This window comes from Chlorocebus sabaeus, chromosome 11 (assembly GCF_047675955.1).
Source record: "Chlorocebus sabaeus isolate Y175 chromosome 11, mChlSab1.0.hap1, whole genome shotgun sequence".
NCBI classification, from domain to species: Eukaryota; Metazoa; Chordata; class Mammalia; order Primates; family Cercopithecidae; genus Chlorocebus; species Chlorocebus sabaeus.
In genome coordinates, this window is record NC_132914.1 from 100,115,829 (window position 1) to 100,133,916 (window position 18,088).

Consider the following 18,088-nt stretch of genomic DNA (forward strand, 5'->3'; position numbering starts at 1 on the left):
AAAGCTATTAATTCTTAGCTAGCTTTTCATTTGATTCTGATGCACATTCAAATTTTAGAATCCATGGTTTAAGCAGATAACTCAATTTAGATGGCAAGATCACTGGATGAAGGTGTGAGGCAGCCTTCCATTTATGCCATGTTCTCATATACCAAGTAAATGAGAATGGAAAGGAGAATATATTAAACATAAATAACTGTATGGGCAAGGATTAGGAATCAGGAAAGAGCATGAGAACTAAAAATTGATCACTGTTGCTGGAAGAGAATGTGAAGGGCTAGAGAGATAATTAGGTGATAAATGAAGTAACCCTGTGACACTCTTAAGAGCAATTATTATAATATTCTCATTATGAAGGAAGAGTGGAAGTCCAACAGATGAGCCACTGGACAGCTTATAAAGTGGACAGAACCAGGCAGAGTGATACCAACTGGTCACTTTGTGTAGAAGGGATGGAGAGGTGAAGGAGAAAAAGGAACATGGCGGTGACAGGCTAAGTGTGGAAAGGTAGAATGATGGTGTGAGGTGGAGTGGAATCTAGGAAGGTCAAAGGAAAAAGGATACAAAAGTAATTCCTATCTTTTTGTCAAGTTCTTCTCCATCAGTGAACCCATGGCTTAAATGGAGATGCTTTTCTCCTTAATTAAATATTTCAATAAATTTCTTATTTTTCCTATGGCAATGGTAAGGAAACACAGTCTTCTATTACTGAGAAACAGAGTGGCCTTGTAAGGTCTTGTAAATTACTTACTGTTAATGGAATCAGCCAAAATCTTAAGCTGCTGGGTATTGTCCAAGACCTCAATCCTTTGGGTGTATGGGTCATAGCGAACTGAGAAGGGCCGAGGGATTGTGGCAGCAAAGTTCCTAAAACCAAAACCACAGGCTTGAGTGAAGGGCACCATTTGGAGAAAGGTAATCTTAAGAGAATTCTCAGTGACATTTTACTTCTCTTTTAGGAATACGGACACCTCCCTAGAACACGGTCTTCAACAGCCAGGGCTGAGGAGGGGAATGGAGTTTTAGTGAGTCTTCTTGGGAAGCCTTCTTGTGTGTATGTGTATGTACAAACATGTATATACACATATTTAGTCACTTAGCTCCAAGAAGGCAGAGGTAGCTTACAGTGAAAGCACTGAATACAATAAAGCCACAAACTCCTATCATTAAATAAAGTGAAGAGTGAGTAAAATCTAGCTAAAGAATGCTAAGAATGCTATATATAAAAAACAAAACAAAACAAAACAAAAAAAACTCTGAAATGTTTGACAGTCAATGCAGAGGGAAATAGCTCTCAAGTGGTGAAGAAAGCACCTTCTATATACCAAGAACTATGTTAAGTTCTAACCGCCCAATGCTCTTTACAAATATCCTTCTTATTTAAGCTTCACAAAAACCTTAGGAGAAAGGCACCATTACTATGCTCATTTTATGGATGAGGAAACAGGCTTGGGAAGGCTACGTGACTACTAAGGCAATACTGTGAGTAAGTTAACTAACTGGGAAGGAACCCAGGCAGTCTGACTCTGGCCTGGACCCTTTGCTTTCCTGCCTTCCCAATGCCTTACTCCTGGATCTGGGAGAAATCCACCATGAGGGCCTCTGTGAGGGACATCATGCAATACCAATAACAAGATGTTCCAAAGTAATCACAAATTTCTAAGTTGGCCTCTGGTGAACATATAAGCTGCTGTACTGAAAATACAGTGTTACAGGAGACAGTAGGGACCTCCAAGTTTGGCAAGAGTGGCTCCCCAAGTTCCAAGTCAAGCTGCCTAGGCTGAAACCCTGCCTCTGTCTATTACAGCCCTTGTGACCGTGGGCACAGGGGACCACTCTTCTGTACCCCAATTTCCTCTGTAAAATCGGGGCAAGAGTAACAGCTGCCCCAGGGGGTTGCAGCAAGTGCTGTTATACTACGGAGTAAGTGCCCCCATGAGTGTTAGTTGCTTCCTTTAATGAAGAACAAATGGCCAAGTATATATTTCCACCTCTTCTTCTCTGAAAAAAGCTGTCTCAGCCCAGCTAGTGGCATGAACCATGTGTTACACCTCTGTGATTTTGCCTGCTCTGCACCTCTTCCTCCTTCTTCCCATAAAGCAGCTCATTTTTTGCTTTGGGTGATTTACTCCTACCCTACTAGGTGTGTATCAGTCCAGAAGTCAGTATTTGGTGCCAGCCATCCTCTGGCGAAGAGGTAGCATGTGAACCCTGCTCAGCCAATCACATCTCTGCCGACAATTTGAATCTTGAAATTCCAAGTGGTTAGAATTGGTTGCTCCTGGCTGGGATGCTCTGAGAGAATCCAAAGGGATGCACAGATTCCTTGTTTTGAAGCCTGTCCTTTAGCATTCTCTTTGACTCTCTGAACCACTTCTCAGCAGAATGGAGTCTTCATGGTTGTTTCCCTTGAGGCCTTGGTACTGACAGGCCTGTGTCCTGGCAAGCTCTTCACTGCTGGTCTGGGACTGATCACATGCTGATTAGAGAGCTGTCTCCAGGAGGCCCATCCAAATATTATCTTGGTATGACAAGGTGCTCATCAGTACTGCCTCTAAGCCCCAATGCCTGGGTCCAAACCTTGGGTCTTGGAAGAAGAGGAGGATGGTGCTGGAAGGAGTCTAGGCTTCCAGTTTAGGAGAGAACTAAGAAAGCAGAGCAGGAAGGACCTGAGAGCTCTGGACAGAGCTGGAAACATAGTCATTTTAGGCCAAACCAAGTAGATTTGTGGGCCAGCATTTTACCTTTAATTATCTAAAGATAGAAGTAGACATAATTTAAGGAATATCTATTTTAAAAGAAAGAAACTTAGTCCTCTTTGAGGTCTCTTTATTCCAAAGGGTTCTCAAACAAATGTTAGCTGGACCTGTCTTGTCCCACAATCTTACCTTGCAAATGTAAGGTAAGTGAATGAGCTGTCAAAGGGATAATTTTTACCTTTCTTTGTGAGGGGCCTGGGGAGGATGGAATTTGGATTTAGAAAGGAAGAACTAAGATGTATGTTCATTTGTGACTTTGAGTTTCTCCCTCATGTCTCTCTTTTCAAAAGTGTGAATTTCTTTGAGAAGTCATTAATTCTACCACCACTCCCCGCCATTCCTCTGACCTCTCAGAGTCCATAGATAGGGTTGAAAGCTAACATATCCCGCTTCATAGACTCCCAAAGGCCCGTATGTCCCATGCCTGTCGTCCATCACTGATAAGATTTTTTAAAGTGGTAACATACAATGAGTATTAGGATATCCATGTCCAGGTTGACCCTCTGCCCAGTCTGTCTCCTGCTTGGGTGCAGGAACTGTGCACTCAGAGGGCCAATAGTCTCAGAGTCCCAGCACCACTCCATCAGCCTCTTGCTGAACTGCCTCTGAGATTAATGCCTTCACCAATTATTTATTGAGTGCTTACTCTGTGTCAGGTATTGTTCCAGGGGCCGGAGGAAAAACAGAAAATAGAAAGAACAAAATTTCTACCCTCATAGAGCTTACCTTATGTAATATACTACAAGTTAATAAGTATTACAGAAGAACTGTAATACTTGGCAGGGATGAGCAGAAATAAGTTGGTTAGAGAAAGACAAATGGAGATTAAATTTGGGTAAAGATAAAAAGAAGGAAGCACACTTTGTAGGTGTTTGGGAGAAGGAAGTGAAGAAAGGACTTCCTAGGTTATAAGACTTCTTTGATTTTGTGGGGAGGCTTCTGTGGCCTCTCTGTATGCAGGAGGGTTCAGTATCTGGACTTGGTGGTTGCGTTGAACAGGGACCAGGTGGCAGGGGTGTGTGCAAAGGTCAGCACGCCCAACCTTCCAAAGGAGAACGGAAGAAAAGGAGGGAGGGTGGAGAACATGGGAGAGAAACTGTCTATCGTACAAAGTTGCTGTAGGCATTGGAGTCCACTCTTCTGGCCAACCACCCACAGATGAGTGCCACCAGTCAGGAGGCCCCCAGAACTAGTGGCTCACCTTTGTCACCACCTCACCTTACTTTCTCCTTGGCATCATTAAAACTCTCTGCCACATAATACAGGGGCTGGAACTCCGTGACAGTGTACTTTTGGATGGCTGTCTTCTCCAGCTCCAGGGGAAGGAGCTTTGGCTTGTCTGATAAGCAGTACTGTAGGCCCCAAGTGACAAGTTATTATCACTATTAAATAAGGATCAGTATTCCCTACCGCATCCCAGAGGCCATTTGTGCCCCTTCTCTCATTTCACCCCCATTCCTTCTACATCACAGCCCAAATGCGGTGAGCCAAATTACTTTGCACATACCCGGTTCTACCCTTCATAGCTCATCCAAAACCTACAGCTAAGGGAGAAAGGAGTAATTCATTCCAATTACTTTCAAGTAAGGTGGTCAACAGATGATGTGGGAGCCAACCACACTTTCTGGCATGTGTTTGCATACTCACAAGGCTGCATGCATAGGTCAGTCTTGGAATCAGGAGGCCCTTTCTCCCCAGAGATACGTGTACTTGCAATTCCATTTCTATCTGTAACACCCACAGCCATAATCAAATCATAGCTGCTAAGGTACCAATCACTGGAGAATGAGTACCCAGGTTGCATGTCAAAATGGATACAAATAGGGTTTCAACAATATCGAAAGCACAATAATGGTTTTCTGTACCCACCACTTTTAAATCCATCCTTGGTTCCTGTTAAGGTCATACCTGTAATTCACCAAAGGATGACAGGAGCCCAGCACCATATGCCTTTATGGAGTCTCCTTGTTTGCAGAGCCCAAATTCCACAGTAAACCAGTAAATCTGGAACGGAAAGTCAATCTGAGAGCACACTGTGATGGCTAATTTTATGTGTCACCTTGAATGAATGAAGGGATACCTCGATAGCTAGTAAAGCATTATTTTGGGGTGTGTCTATGAGGGTGTTTCTGGAGGGGATTGGCATTGAGCCAGTGGAATGAGTGGGGAAGATCTTTCCTCAATGTGGGTGGGAACCACCCAATGGGTTGGAATCCCAGATGGAAGAAAAAGGCAGAGGAAAGCCACGTTCATATTCTATCCCTCTTAGAACCAGGATACCCTGTTTCTCCTGCCCTTGGACATCAGAACTCCAGGCTCTCTGGCCTGTGGACTCTGGGACTCACACCTCATCACCACCCAGGAGTTCTCAGGCCTTTGGTCTCAGACTGAGAGTTATACCATCAACTTCCATGAGTCTGAGGCTTTTGAACTTTGAATAATCTACGCCACTGACTTTTCAAGTTCTCCAGCTTGCAGCCAGCATATTGCGGGACCTCTCAGTCTCGATAACTGTGTAAGCCAGTTTCCCTAATAAGTCCCCTCTCAGATTTCCCTCTCTCTCTTTATCTCTCTCTATATACATCTCACTGGTTCTTTTTCTCTGGAGATCGGTGACTAGTACACATCCCAAAGAAGGAGAAGGCAGCAACTGCCCCAGTGCCACGGACAAGATTGCCCAGGTAGGAGCCTGTGCAGGTTTGTTCTCTAAATGAGCATGACCTGTGATCATGTCTCTGTGTCCTGTATCTCACTCTATCTGGTCACCTGTTGAATCGAATGTTGGCTGAATGTAAAGAGTGATGGAAAATATCAGGTGGTACTAAGAAGCCCCAAAAGGAGACCTCCAACAATTTGTTCTCCATATGACAAGAACTCTTCTATCTCTTTTGTTTTTTTCTCTGTGGTGTCAACTAGACGGAGATGTTCCTCAGATGCTCTGAAGCTAGTAGAGCTCATCAGGCACAACAGTGGGAGGTAGCAGATTAGGTAGTGATAGAATCAATGAGAATATCCCATCATCTATGCTAAAACTTCGGGGTGTTTCTGAAGTCAACTACTGCATTTATCTCCCCAAATAACCAAGTCTTTTTCTTTCAATAACCCACAGTCCAACATGTCCTACAGAGCTGTCCTGAAAAAAAGAATATGGGAGTTCTGGGACTAAGAGGAACCCAGAGCTCAGTTAGCTGCTAGAGACAGTCACAGTTTTGGAGAATTAGGGGTAGGTTATTAGTTACATCTGTTTATTGGACTAGAAAATGTTAAACCTGGGAGGGCTGTCAGAGCCCAGTCAGTCTGACCTCCTCACATACAGGTGAGGAGTCTTCAGCCCAGGAAGGTAAGGCAACATGCATGTAGTTACACAGCAAATTAAGGGCAGCAAGAATCCAGAACTGTTCCCCAACCAACCAGTAACATTTTTCCAATCAGTAACAATTTTTTTAGAGAAGTCTAATTGGTGATAAGTCCTTTTAATATTGTTATGGTAGATAACATGATGCTTTGAGTTCCAAATTTATTTTCTTTGTAGAAATGAGAAATTCTATCCAGCTCTGTAGCTTCTTTGAAAGCCACTCCTTGTATCTCTGAAGCCTCTGGCATTTAAAAACCCATGTTCACAAAAATTTAAATAATTAAATTTAAATAATTAAATTTAAATAGTTAAATTTTTAGTTGCTTTTGAGATGGGCAAGATATGAGCTATTGCATCTCATTTTTAGAGATGAGGAAGAAAAAGCCACTTGTCCAGGGCCTAAAAGCAGCTGTCAGTGAGAAAATAACCTTCTGGGAGTTTTTAGCCTTTCTGACGGAACGAGTTCATAAGCTTCTAAAACTGATATATCTTAATAATAGATTTGCACTCATTGGCAGTCCATAATTCAATTATAAACGTTTATTTTTCAACTTCCAGCACAGGCAATGTGGCTAGTGCCTGGGGTGGGATGTAGTAAAATTAGAAATGAGTAGCCCCAGGGGACAAGTGTCATCAAATATACTCAGGAGAGGAAAGTGTTCAGCAATAATGGGAAAGCCCACCCCTGTTTCTCCCTCATATCTGAGAAAGAAAAAATCCTAATGCAGGCTCCGGTGTGAAAGTAGAGATGTAAACATTCCCTCTTCAAAGTTCTGGATCCAGATTACTTCATACACACACTTTATGCCAAAGGTTTTCAAGGGCTACTGTTACAGCCTGTTGGTGGGTTCAAGATACCGCTTAAAATTTAAGAGATGTAAACATCTGCAGGTAGCTGATTTCAAAATCAAATTATTGAGGAGAAATCAATCAAAATGTGAAGTTTCACTTGTGCAAATGTAATCCACCACATTCTGATTTTTTTCCCCAGATAACCTGGCTTCCAAGGGAGTAGCAAAGCTTCAAAGACCTGAGGGCCATAGAATATAGCACTCCCACCATCCACCCAGGGAGAGAAGGGACTTACTGTAGCGAGTTTTTCAATGTACTCATCAGGTGCACCCAGAGAGGCAAGGCCAATTTCCTGTAATTGGGGGAAAACAGAGTCACTGGAGTAGCTGGTGTCTGGCCGTCTTTAACATTCACCCATAGAGCCAACCTGGTACTTGGCCATAAAAAGGTGATGGGTGGCCAGATGCCTTCAGAACGGCCCACATGGACCCTGAGTGTGGTGTCAAGTCTTTCCTGCCCACATGTTATAGAATCACAGATCTCCAGGGCAAGGAGACCCTTTCACCCTCACTTAGTCCTTTGTTTTCACTTTATAAGTGAGGAAACTGAGGCACAGAGAAGGGAAGTGACTTGCTCATGGTCACAGGGTTGGTTAGTATCTAAAGCTTCTTCTCTTGACTCCAGCTCAGTGATTATTCATCAGCAGAACATTCCTGGAGTGTTAAATGAGTCTTAATCATGTACCCTGGAAACTTCACAGGAGAACTGCAGATAAGTGGTGACATCGGTCCAGGCATACATATAACTGGAGAGTCTAACACATCATCGATTAATTCTCACCACAGCTTCTGTTGCAGAATTCCTCTATTGGTCTCTTTGTCTCTTTTACAGCACTTACTGCAGCCTGCCTTGTGTGTATGTGTCTTTCTTACTGTATACATTAATGCATTCTTGAAATATTAAGTTCATTCGATGTGCCAGGCGGTGTATAAAATCAGTAAAGGCATCTTGTGAATTCTAGTGGAGACAGACAATAAATAATGAACATATACATAACTATGTTAGAGGAATACAAGTTCTTTGGAAAGAAGAAACAAAAGAAGAAATAAACAAGAGGGACTAAGAGCTCCAGGGGATTGAGAGGAGGCTTCGATTTTAAATAGGGTTCCAGGGTAAGCATTGTTGAGGTGGTGATATTTGTGCACAGACTTGAAGGAAGTGGGGTTGTTGGTTATACTGACATCTGAGGGAAGAACACTGTAGGCCAAGCATATTGCCAGTGCAAAAGCTTGCATTTCTTTCCCAAGAAAAGGAAGTGTTGTTTGGGTCAAGAAACAGGGAGGAACCAATGTGGCTAGAGCAGGATTAGTGAGGGGGCAGTGGCAGGTGATATCAAAGAGGGGTCCAAAGCCAGATCATGTAGAATATTTTTAGACATTTTAGGGCTTGAGCTTTTCCTTTCAGTGAAACAGGAGCCATTGCATGGTAATGAGCAGATAGAAGGTCATGATCTCATTTGTGTTATCAAGTACTCCTTCTGGCTGCTACGTGAGAATAGATGGTAGGAGTTGAGGGTAGAGGCAGGACACCAGGAGACTGGACGGTAGACAGGGAACCAGGAGACTGAAAGGGTTGAGGGTAGACAGGACACCAGGAGACTGGAGAGGTTAACAGTAGACAGGACACCAGAAGACTGGAGATGTGGAGGGTAGACAGGGCACCAGGACACTGGAGAGGTTGAGTGTAGATAGGACACCAGGACACTGGAGAGGCGGAGGGTAGACAGGACACTGGAGAGGTGGTGAGTAGACAGGACACCAGGAGACTGGAGAGGCTGAGTGTAGACGGGACACCAGGACACTGGAGGGTAAACAGGACACCAGGACACTGGAGAGGTGGAAGGTAGACAGGAACCAGGAGACTGGAGAGGTGGAGGGTAGACAGGACACCAGGACACTGGAGAGGCGGAGGGTAGACGGGACACCAGGAGACTGGAGAGGTTAACGGTAGACAGGACACCAGGACACTGGAGAGGTGGAAGGTAGACAGGAACCAGGAGACTGGAGAGGTTGAGGGTAGACAGGAACCAGGAGACTGGAGAGGTCAACGGTAGACAGGACACCAGGACACTGGAGAGGTGGAAGGTAGACAGGAACCAGGACACTGGAGAGGTGGAAGGTAGACAGGAACCAGGAGACTGGAGAGGTTGAGGGTAGACAGGAACCAGGAGACTGGAGAGGTGGAGGGTAGACAGGACACCAGGACACTGGAGAGGTGGAAGGTAGACAGGAACCAGGACACTGGAGAGGTGGAGGGTAGACAGGACACCAGGACACTGGAGAGGCGGAGGGTAGACGGGACACCAGGAGACTGGAGAGGTTAACGGTAGACAGGACACCAGGAGACTGGAGATGTGGAGGGTAGACAGGGCACCAGGACACTGGAGAGGTGGAAGGTAGACAGGAACCAGGAGATTGGAGAGGTGGAGGGTAGACAGGACACCAGGACACTGGAGAGGCGGAGGGTAGACAGGACACCAGGACACTGGAGAGGTTGAGGGTAGACAGGACACTGGGAGACTGGAGAGATGACAGGTAGACAGGACACCAGGAGACTGGAGATGTGGAGGGTAGACAGGGCACCAGGACACTGGAGAGGTGGAAGGTAGACAGGAACCAGGAGATTGGAGAGGTGGAGGGTAGACAGGACACCAGGACACTGGAGAGGTTGAGGGTAGACAGGACACTGGGAGACTGGAGAGATGACAGGTAGACAGGTCACCAGGAGACTGGAGAGGCTGAGTATAGACAGAACACCAGGAGACTTGAGAGGTGGAGGGTAAATAGGACATCAGGAGACTGGAGAGGTGGATGGTAAACAGGACACCAGGAGTCTGGAGAGGCTGAGTGTAGATGGGTCACCAGGACACTGGAGAGGTTGAGGGTAAATGGGACATCAGGAGACTGGAGGAGGCCAGGGTAGAGACCACTAGACAGGGCCAATGACAAGGCTACTGCAGTCACCAGGATGAGAAATGATAGTGGCTGAGACCAAGTTGGTAGCAGTAGACATAACTGAAATGGTCAGACTCTACACATATTTTGAAGGTAGAACACACAGGATTTTCTGAAAGATTCATTGTGGGGTTAAGAGAGAAAGGAGCTGGTAATGTCCCAAAGTACTTATGGTTTGATCAGCTGGAAGGGTGGAGTTCCTGTGAACTGATAGAGAAAAAGCTGTCCTGGAGAAGGTTTGAGAAGGAAGATCCATAACTCAGTTTTGGACAGGATGATAGAGATTTCTTATAGACATCCAAGGGGAGATGTTGAATAGGCAGTTCAATGTGTAAGTCTGAATTTTGGGATGGAAGTCTTGGCTGGAGATATAAATGTGTCCATCATCAGAGTAGAGATGGTATTTAAAGCAATGAAATTGAGTGAGATCACCAGAGGAATGGGTGTAGACAGAGATAAAGACTATGATTAGACTCACTTGGAAGCAAGAAGCTACATGGTCTGTATCTCTGTATCACTCCCTGGGCCAAGTCCAGAGCCTGGTTCAGATTAGGCTTATAAAATGCTTTCTGATTTAAAATGAACCAAATTCAAATTCTTAGCCTGGATCTTCTCTCCTGACACTCAGCCATCTCCAATCCATCCACTTGCCCAGACATACCACAGTCTCAATTCAACTAGAAACCACTGATAAATCCAAGACCAAAATGGCGCCTTGTTCTCTTAGTCACCATTCTTTGTGAGCCTAGAGCTTGCCTACAACAAGGGGCCCAACATCCCTGTGCTTCAGTTCCACTCCATCCTGTACTGTAGTGAGAAGCAAGTCCTGCCTCTGTTTAACAGGGAATGTTCTCAGGAAACTTTCAACACGTCTCGCTGCCTTGGGACTATCCAGATCAAAATTGGAACCATGTGACACTGATGCCCCGGGAGCTCCCGTGTGTTGACTTGAGTAACCATTCACTCTTCTGTGGGGTTCCCCAAGTGGAAATGGCTTAAGAAGGACTGCCACTTAGCCTCTGACTTCATAAACTAGCTTCTGGTGGTAAGAATAAATGTTTCCTATTCTTCAAGAAAAAACTGATTGTTTTGGGGCCATAGTAACAAATCCAGATTTTAAAACTGTCCCAAGCAATCAAAGATATCTTGGCAGCAGTAACCACACTTCTGAATGTCATTGGTGATGCTTCTACAGTTAAAGTTCAACTAATCCCTAAACACTCCCACTTCCAAAAGTCCAATAATCTTTGAACTCCATAATTCCTCAAACCTCACATAAAAGTAATTTTTCCTTTTGTTTAGAGAGGCTGCATCTTACAAGTACAGTTTTCCCTCACTTATCAAGCAATAAATTCCAGTTTTTTGTTTGTTTGTTTCAAATGTTTACTGGTAGCTTCTTTATTTGACCGTGGGAATGTTTATTTCTTCCAGCTAAAGGAAAATGCCCATTAAATTCACACACGATCCCATTATTCTGAAATCCCAATACTTGGCTCAGCATTTGCTCATAGGTCATTCCATTTGATCCTCATGCTTCTTTGTGAGGAAGCTGGCTGGTGGAGAGGGCTTTTGACTGATCCACATTTATTAAAAAGGAGGCACAGGGTGGCTGATAATGTCACCCCAGGTCATACAACTGGTTAGTGGCAGGGTTGGAGCCTCGGTACATCAGAACACCATTCAACCTTCTCATGATCCCAGCTACCAAACCATGGTTTTAGGCTGCCTCTCACTGCCTGGAGAGAATTAGCAGAATTATTTTACTCAGCCCAAAACTTTCTTTCTTGGCCAGGTGTGGTGACTCTTGCCTGTAATCTTCTCACTTTGGGAGGCTGAGGTGGGAGGATTGAGGTCAAGAGTTTCAGGTCAGCCTGGGCAACATAGTGAGACTCTGTCTCTACAAAAATTAAAAAATTCAGCCAGGCATGAAAGCACGTGCTTGTAGTCCCAGTCACTCAGGAGGCTGAGGTGGGAGGACTGCTTGAGTCCAGAAGACTGAGGCTGCAGTGAACCATGATTACTCCACTGCACTCTAATCCAGCCTGGGTGACAGAGTGAGACCCTGCCATAAAAATAAAAAAATTAAAAAAAAAAAAAGCTTTTTTTTTTTTTGAGCTTGTTAACCACTGTGAAAGATGAATGAAATTCTAGGTTGCAGGGTTGCAGCTTTGATGATGGTGATAAGATATTCAGCTCATGTTTATTTCCCTGTTAACTGTAAGTCAGGGTTTCAGCATTGAATTCTTGGCAAATGTCATCTCACTTAATTCAAGCATATACACAAATAACTGCCTGACAAGGCAGAAAGTTGCAATGGCCCTGAAAAGGAGAGGGGAATGCACTAAGAGACTGGAAGAAGGTGAGGTAGTTCCTGCATGGGAATCAGGGAAGCTTTCATGGATGAAAGGCTCTAGCAGGAAAAATGAGATTAGTACATTGAAGAAAACACATATGATTCAGAGGATGAGTGATGCACCAACACCATGCTTGATCTCTGAAATGGGTATTTAGTTTCCCAGAACCACACACCCATTTCAGGTGGGATCATAGAACTGTATCTGGTTTCCACTCTTGCAGAGGGCATGAGGGCCCCTGCCTGGGCTCAACTCATTTGAGAAATTCAGGTCACAGACCTATAATTAGAAAGCTAAAGTATCCATTCCTTACCTGGGAAAACTGGGCAAAGCTGCGATCTGAAAACAAGGGCACATGTCCCAACAGCTCATGGCAGATGTCACTGAAAGACAGAAAGCACAGAGAGCTTGGAGGGGAGGAGGTTTAAGCCAAGCCAGACTCAGTCTTTCCACGTGAGGAATGGGCAGAAAGAATGGAAATAACTCTTTTAGACTTATGATCTCTCTCCCAGGAATAACTGATATGCAGAGGTTGGGATCAGAAACGGCAAGGTACAAGATAAAAAGAAGAAAAGGAAGGAAAAATAAGAGACAGGTACAGGGCAGGGCACAGCAGCCAAGGGTCTTAGGAGTATGCCCAGTGGGGTACAGGGCAGAAGAGCTAATATTTCTGTGGACATGCTCCCATATACCTAAGTGAGCTATGAGTCATGAACACTTCTCATCCTGTCTTCTCCCTGGTATTGACTTCCCTGGGCAGATACAATATGCTCAGCTATTCCACTGGGAACTAAAACAAAAACAGTGCTGCTCTTCTCTTAGTCTGGAGGTGGACAGCAGTGAGGGAAGAAAACCTACCTTTACTTAATATTTTATGTGCTACGTCCATTTGGAACAGGTCTTTTTGGATTTGTAGCAATTAACTTTATGGGCAAGGAAAAATAATTTTGGATGTTCTACTGAATTTTTTATAAGTTGCATAAGTTTTATCAGACTAAGGGGATAACTAAACACCCAAGTAAGAAGCATAATGACTGCCATTCTCTCCCTCTACCCAATACACAATCTAGGCAAAGAAAGATAAGAGTAATCTAGATGTATACTTAGGAGGTATTGAGATAGCTTGGCTGCCACTTGTTCCTGTTCTCATTTGCAACTTCATAGCTTTGACTTTGGAACTTGATTGGGATCTCTTATTCTCACTGCCAAGGGAGTTCTGAGTTATTGGATCACAGGATGCCCAAGTCACTAATCAGTCTGGTCTATCTACTTGGATGGAGAAAACTTCCAGAATAGATGAGTTGTTTTTAGTACTACCAGCAAACAATCTAGACAACTAGTCCTGTGGACCAGCCAGTAATGAACCCAAATCTCATTCTTGCAGCAGGAAAAGATGGTGCTCATTGTGCCTGGCAACTAGTAGCTGGAGGACAGTACTCACGGTTCGGGGGTGTACATGGGCTTGGATCCATGTCTGATGTACTGTGTGCAGTGGAAGACTCGGAAGGCCAGGCCACCCAAGAAATCCCGAGAGGAAAGCAGGCCAGCCACAGGTCGGAGGCGGAAACCAGTGCAAGCTGGGATGCAAAGAAGAAAGAAAACTCAAAGCTCTTCACCACTGAGCCAGAGGCACTAGGAGACCTTCAGGTAGTGGAGTAGCACACATAACTGCCCAGGGACATAGGCTTTGATGCCAGGCAAACTTGGCTTCAGATGTCTGTCTCGCTGCTTTCTAGCTAGGTGATCTGATCAAGTAAATTCACATTTCTGAGCCTCAGTTTCCTCATCTGCATAATGTAGATAGATACCTCTTAGAGACGTTCGAAGAACAAAAAGAGCTAATGAATATAAAGTACTTAGCACAGAGTCTAGCACATTGGAAACATGCGATAAATTTAGCTTTCATTACCATTTGTTAGGGTGGAACAATTATTCCCTACTTCTCCTGCTTCTAGAGTGAAAAGGGAATTTTTACCTCATTTCCCAGAAGGTAAGAGTATGGATAGAGTGCTTCCAGCTTCTATCCTGCACCTCACACAGTCCACCCCATGAGTAGCAGTGACCTGTCTGACTGGAGCATTTGGGAAGAAAATATGAATATTATCAATTTGACTCTTTCTGTACTGCTCTTTCTCTTTTGATTGCTCTCAGAGGACCTCATTCCAGTGTGCTCTTGGCCATGCAATGGACTGTGCTGCATGAATTGCCAGGTAAGTTTACCTAATTAAGGGGTAAAATATTAGCAACTCCATTTGTGTGCACATCTATATCACATTCTCTAAATTGCTCAATTTTAAAGTTGACCTCTGATCACCATCTCTATGGTTCCTGTATCTGTCTCTCAATTTGTTCCAAACTTTAAAGGATAAGGACAATGACAGCGATAATGGTAATAATAGCTAACACTATATATTACCTACTGTATGTAAGACACTCTTTTAAGCTACTTTATGTGTGCTACTAATCCCCACAATAGCCCTATGAAGTAGACACTCTTATTATGCCCACTTTACAGATGGGAAAGCTGAGACAGAGATAGGTTAAAGGTTTCATTCAAGGTCATAGCCATAGGCAGTCTAGCTCCAAAGTCTGTTCTCTTAATTACTATTATGTAGCTTCCCAACTGCTAGTATTACTGTTTTACTATTCTTATTATTGGCCATGGCAATGGGAGTAATTAGCTAAAGAAGTCTTTGAGACTTGTCTCCTTGCCTCTTGCCCCCTGTTCTCTGTGTCTTCAGGCTGAAGTACACTCTGCTTGGACCCTTACTCCACTCTTTAACTAAGAAGCAAAGACTTTCTAATGAAAGGGACCCAAAAGGTCATCTAGCTCACCCCCAATCTGTCCTGGCTACAACTTCCCTTCCTGCCAAGTAAATTCCCTGACTCATTGTCCCCAGAGTGGCCCATCTCTGCACAGCTCTGATATATAGAAACTTTTGTAACCTGTAGTCTGTCTCCCTACTTTTGCTTGTTCTAACTGGCACACAGTAGGTGTTCAATATGTGTTAGTTCATTGTTTTGTTTTTGCTAAATTAACATCCTCTTAGCAGAAAGAATAACACCTATTTCCCCTGGATATATACTGTATGGAGTGGCCTGCGACTCAATGTATTTACCTATTGAGCTACTCAGGTTTCAATTCAGTCCAAATTCACTGAATACCTGCTGTATATGCAAGACTGTGCTGAGTGTTTTCATATGCAGCATCTTACTTCATTCTCGTAATTTCCCTATGGGAAAAGCTAAAGCGTTGATACAGTGTCCATTTGACAGATGACAAAGCTGAGGCAGGTTTACTCAGCTGGAGGGCGTCAAAGGCAGGATTCATACCAGATGCACAGACTCAGAGCTCAGGGCTCCTGGCACCATCCCCAAAAATAGCACACTTGTTACACAAACACACACTCCTAACTCATAACACAGCAGGAGCTACAGGGAAAAAACAAAAAACTCAGTGAAACAGCTTGGGCTTTAAGTGTGAAAGAAAATACTTTTCAGGGACATGTACACAGCAAAATCCACAGCCTCAGGTGTTTGATTGAATGAAAGTGGATAAACACAGTAGAGACTGGAGGGAAGGCAGAGCACAGTGAAACTGAGTTCTTCCCGGAGGAATCAACCTGCATGCATTTCTACAATCACATGCTTTCATACTCGCCTCCACATACGTCTTCCCCTTCCCTCTCCTCTGCTTCAATCCTCCCCCCACTTTCTGCAGGGTCATTGACCCTCATGTGGACTTACTCTGCAGAAATTGAGAAACGTCTTCCAGCTGGGGAATGTTATCTTCACGGAAGCCACAGTACTTTTCAAGAAGTGGAAAAATGTGATTGTACTCGTAGCAAGCATGGGTTTTATACAAGGACTTCAGAGTCTTGAACACTGTACCCCATGTTTTCTTTTCTTCCTCTGTGTATTCCACTCGAGGGATGGGCTGCCCACTAGAATACAGGCACAAAATAGGCGTCTCAAGCAGGGCAAGGGCACAGCAGAACGCAGGTTAGGTTAGCAGAGGGAGTCGGGGGCCAGAACCTGTGAGCTGCCATCACTTGCTCCAGTGAATTTCATACATTATTTGAAAGAGAAAAATTACACATCTTGATACAGGAAACATTACTGTTTTGATTTCCCACATGAAATTGCTTAAGCAATAGTTAACCACATTGGTTAAGCAATGATACAGGCTGCATTGAGGATTTGCTCTCACTTTCAGGAAATCACTTGGTTTTTCTACTCTTCCAATTCTCTAACTGCTTACCTAGGGTAGAAATTCACTTACCTGCACGGGCTAGTCAGGTATCACAAAGGTGTAAAGTTTCAGAGATAAGGCAATAAGGAGAATGGTGGCCAGCTGGAGAATGCATTGCCTTTCTAAACCAGGGCATCTAAGTCCAGTTAAAGCAAAATAGTGTATTTTTATGGTGTTACCTAAGGCAATTATACCAGTGGGCTGAACTGGATTTAATATGTAGGCCACGAATCTGAGATCCCCTTTGTTTGGTAGGCATGCACTTATTGGGTTTGATATTTCTTCTCCTGGGAAGTTATAAAGGTATTTAAATACATGCTAAGTAAGATTCCACATTGTATACATATATCAAAACATCATGTTGTACACCATAAAATACACAATTTTTATTTGTCAATTAAAAAAACTAAATAAATAAATAAGTTCTAGATCAAGGATAATAAATATTGGAACAAAGGACAGAAAATTTTATAAATCCATGCTAAGGTATAAAATGCCTTACACCTTCTCTACACTGAGCTTGTTCAAGTACATATGCCAGGCCCCACAGATCCTGAATCTCTTGGGGAAGGGAAGGCTCACGTATCTGGAGTCTAGTAAGCTCCCCAGGTGACTCTGATGCAAACTATAGTTTAAAAGTCATTCGTTGTAAAAGTCCTTTTGAAAACCACCTGGGAAGGAGCTGTGTTCTGAACAGCACAAACAGATGAAAACCAAACAAAGCCTGACTTCAAAGACCAGTGACTGTTCCCTAGGCTGCAGGCCTATTTCTCTAACAGGAACACAGAGTCTGGGACAAAGTGAGACTGTTTATCTCAGAATTATGGATCATGATTAGGCTCCAGATTAGGTCTTTCTTGCCCTTTCAGAATTGTACCTCATCCAAACGCATTAGAGCACAGTCTTTGTTATTGTCTACAGATGAGTGACAGGGATTAGACAAAAAGATAGCATTTTGCTTAAGTATTGAAAGCCAGACAAGTTCAGAAGGTCTTGTGGTAACCAGCAGTGATGGTGAAAAAAAAAAAAAAAATCAAGTAAGCTCTTGCCCAAGAACGTGCCATTATCAAGACTAAGAACTGATACAGGAGACGAATAGACTTTGGAAACAGACAGAGACTGTTCAATCCTTGGCCCTGCCATTACCTAGCTGTATCGGCTCAGGCAATTCAGCAAAAATCTCTGAGCCTTAATCTGCAGCTGCTACATGGGCTAAACATAAGTAACTATTTAAATTTAAGTCTAATACTATGTATAAAGTACCTAGTATTAGTACTGACAAATCCTAACAATTGGATAATTGATCATTACCATTATTACTGATTCTAATTTTAAAAGAAAGGCATCTGTTATTCCTGGCACAAATTTCAAGAGATGGTAACATCCTGAGCACCAAGATGTTCTGCTGGTTGACACCTGCTGTTCTAGGGACTCAACATCTGTTCCCCATTCATCAGTAAAGCACCTTTCTGCCCTCTCAGTCTGTGAGGTTCGGGTGAGGAGAGACTCCACTCCTACCTTCAGAAGTGGGCATGTGACCAGGCTAAGCAAATTGAAATCCC

At 43.7% G+C, this 18,088-nt stretch overlaps 1 protein-coding gene across 2 annotated transcripts in view; it reads right to left on the reverse strand.

The window, feature by feature from the left end:
- Positions 1-18,088, reverse strand: part of PAH (phenylalanine hydroxylase) — a 73,451-nt gene that overhangs the window by 2,708 nt on the left and 52,655 nt on the right. Inside the window, exons 6-12 of one of the 2 annotated variants that reach the window (XM_008004444.3) lie at positions 16,022-16,218; positions 13,716-13,851; positions 12,588-12,657; positions 7,202-7,258; positions 4,668-4,763; positions 3,978-4,111; positions 752-867 (exon numbers count right to left, since the gene is read on the reverse strand). In XM_008004444.3, the coding sequence (XP_008002635.1) occupies positions 752-867; positions 3,978-4,111; positions 4,668-4,763; positions 7,202-7,258; positions 12,588-12,657; positions 13,716-13,851; positions 16,022-16,218 (806 nt within the window). The remainder of the gene's footprint in view (positions 1-751; positions 868-3,977; positions 4,112-4,667; positions 4,764-7,201; positions 7,259-12,587; positions 12,658-13,715; positions 13,852-16,021; positions 16,219-18,088) is intronic. The other variant, XR_005239882.2, reaches the window with a different exon arrangement.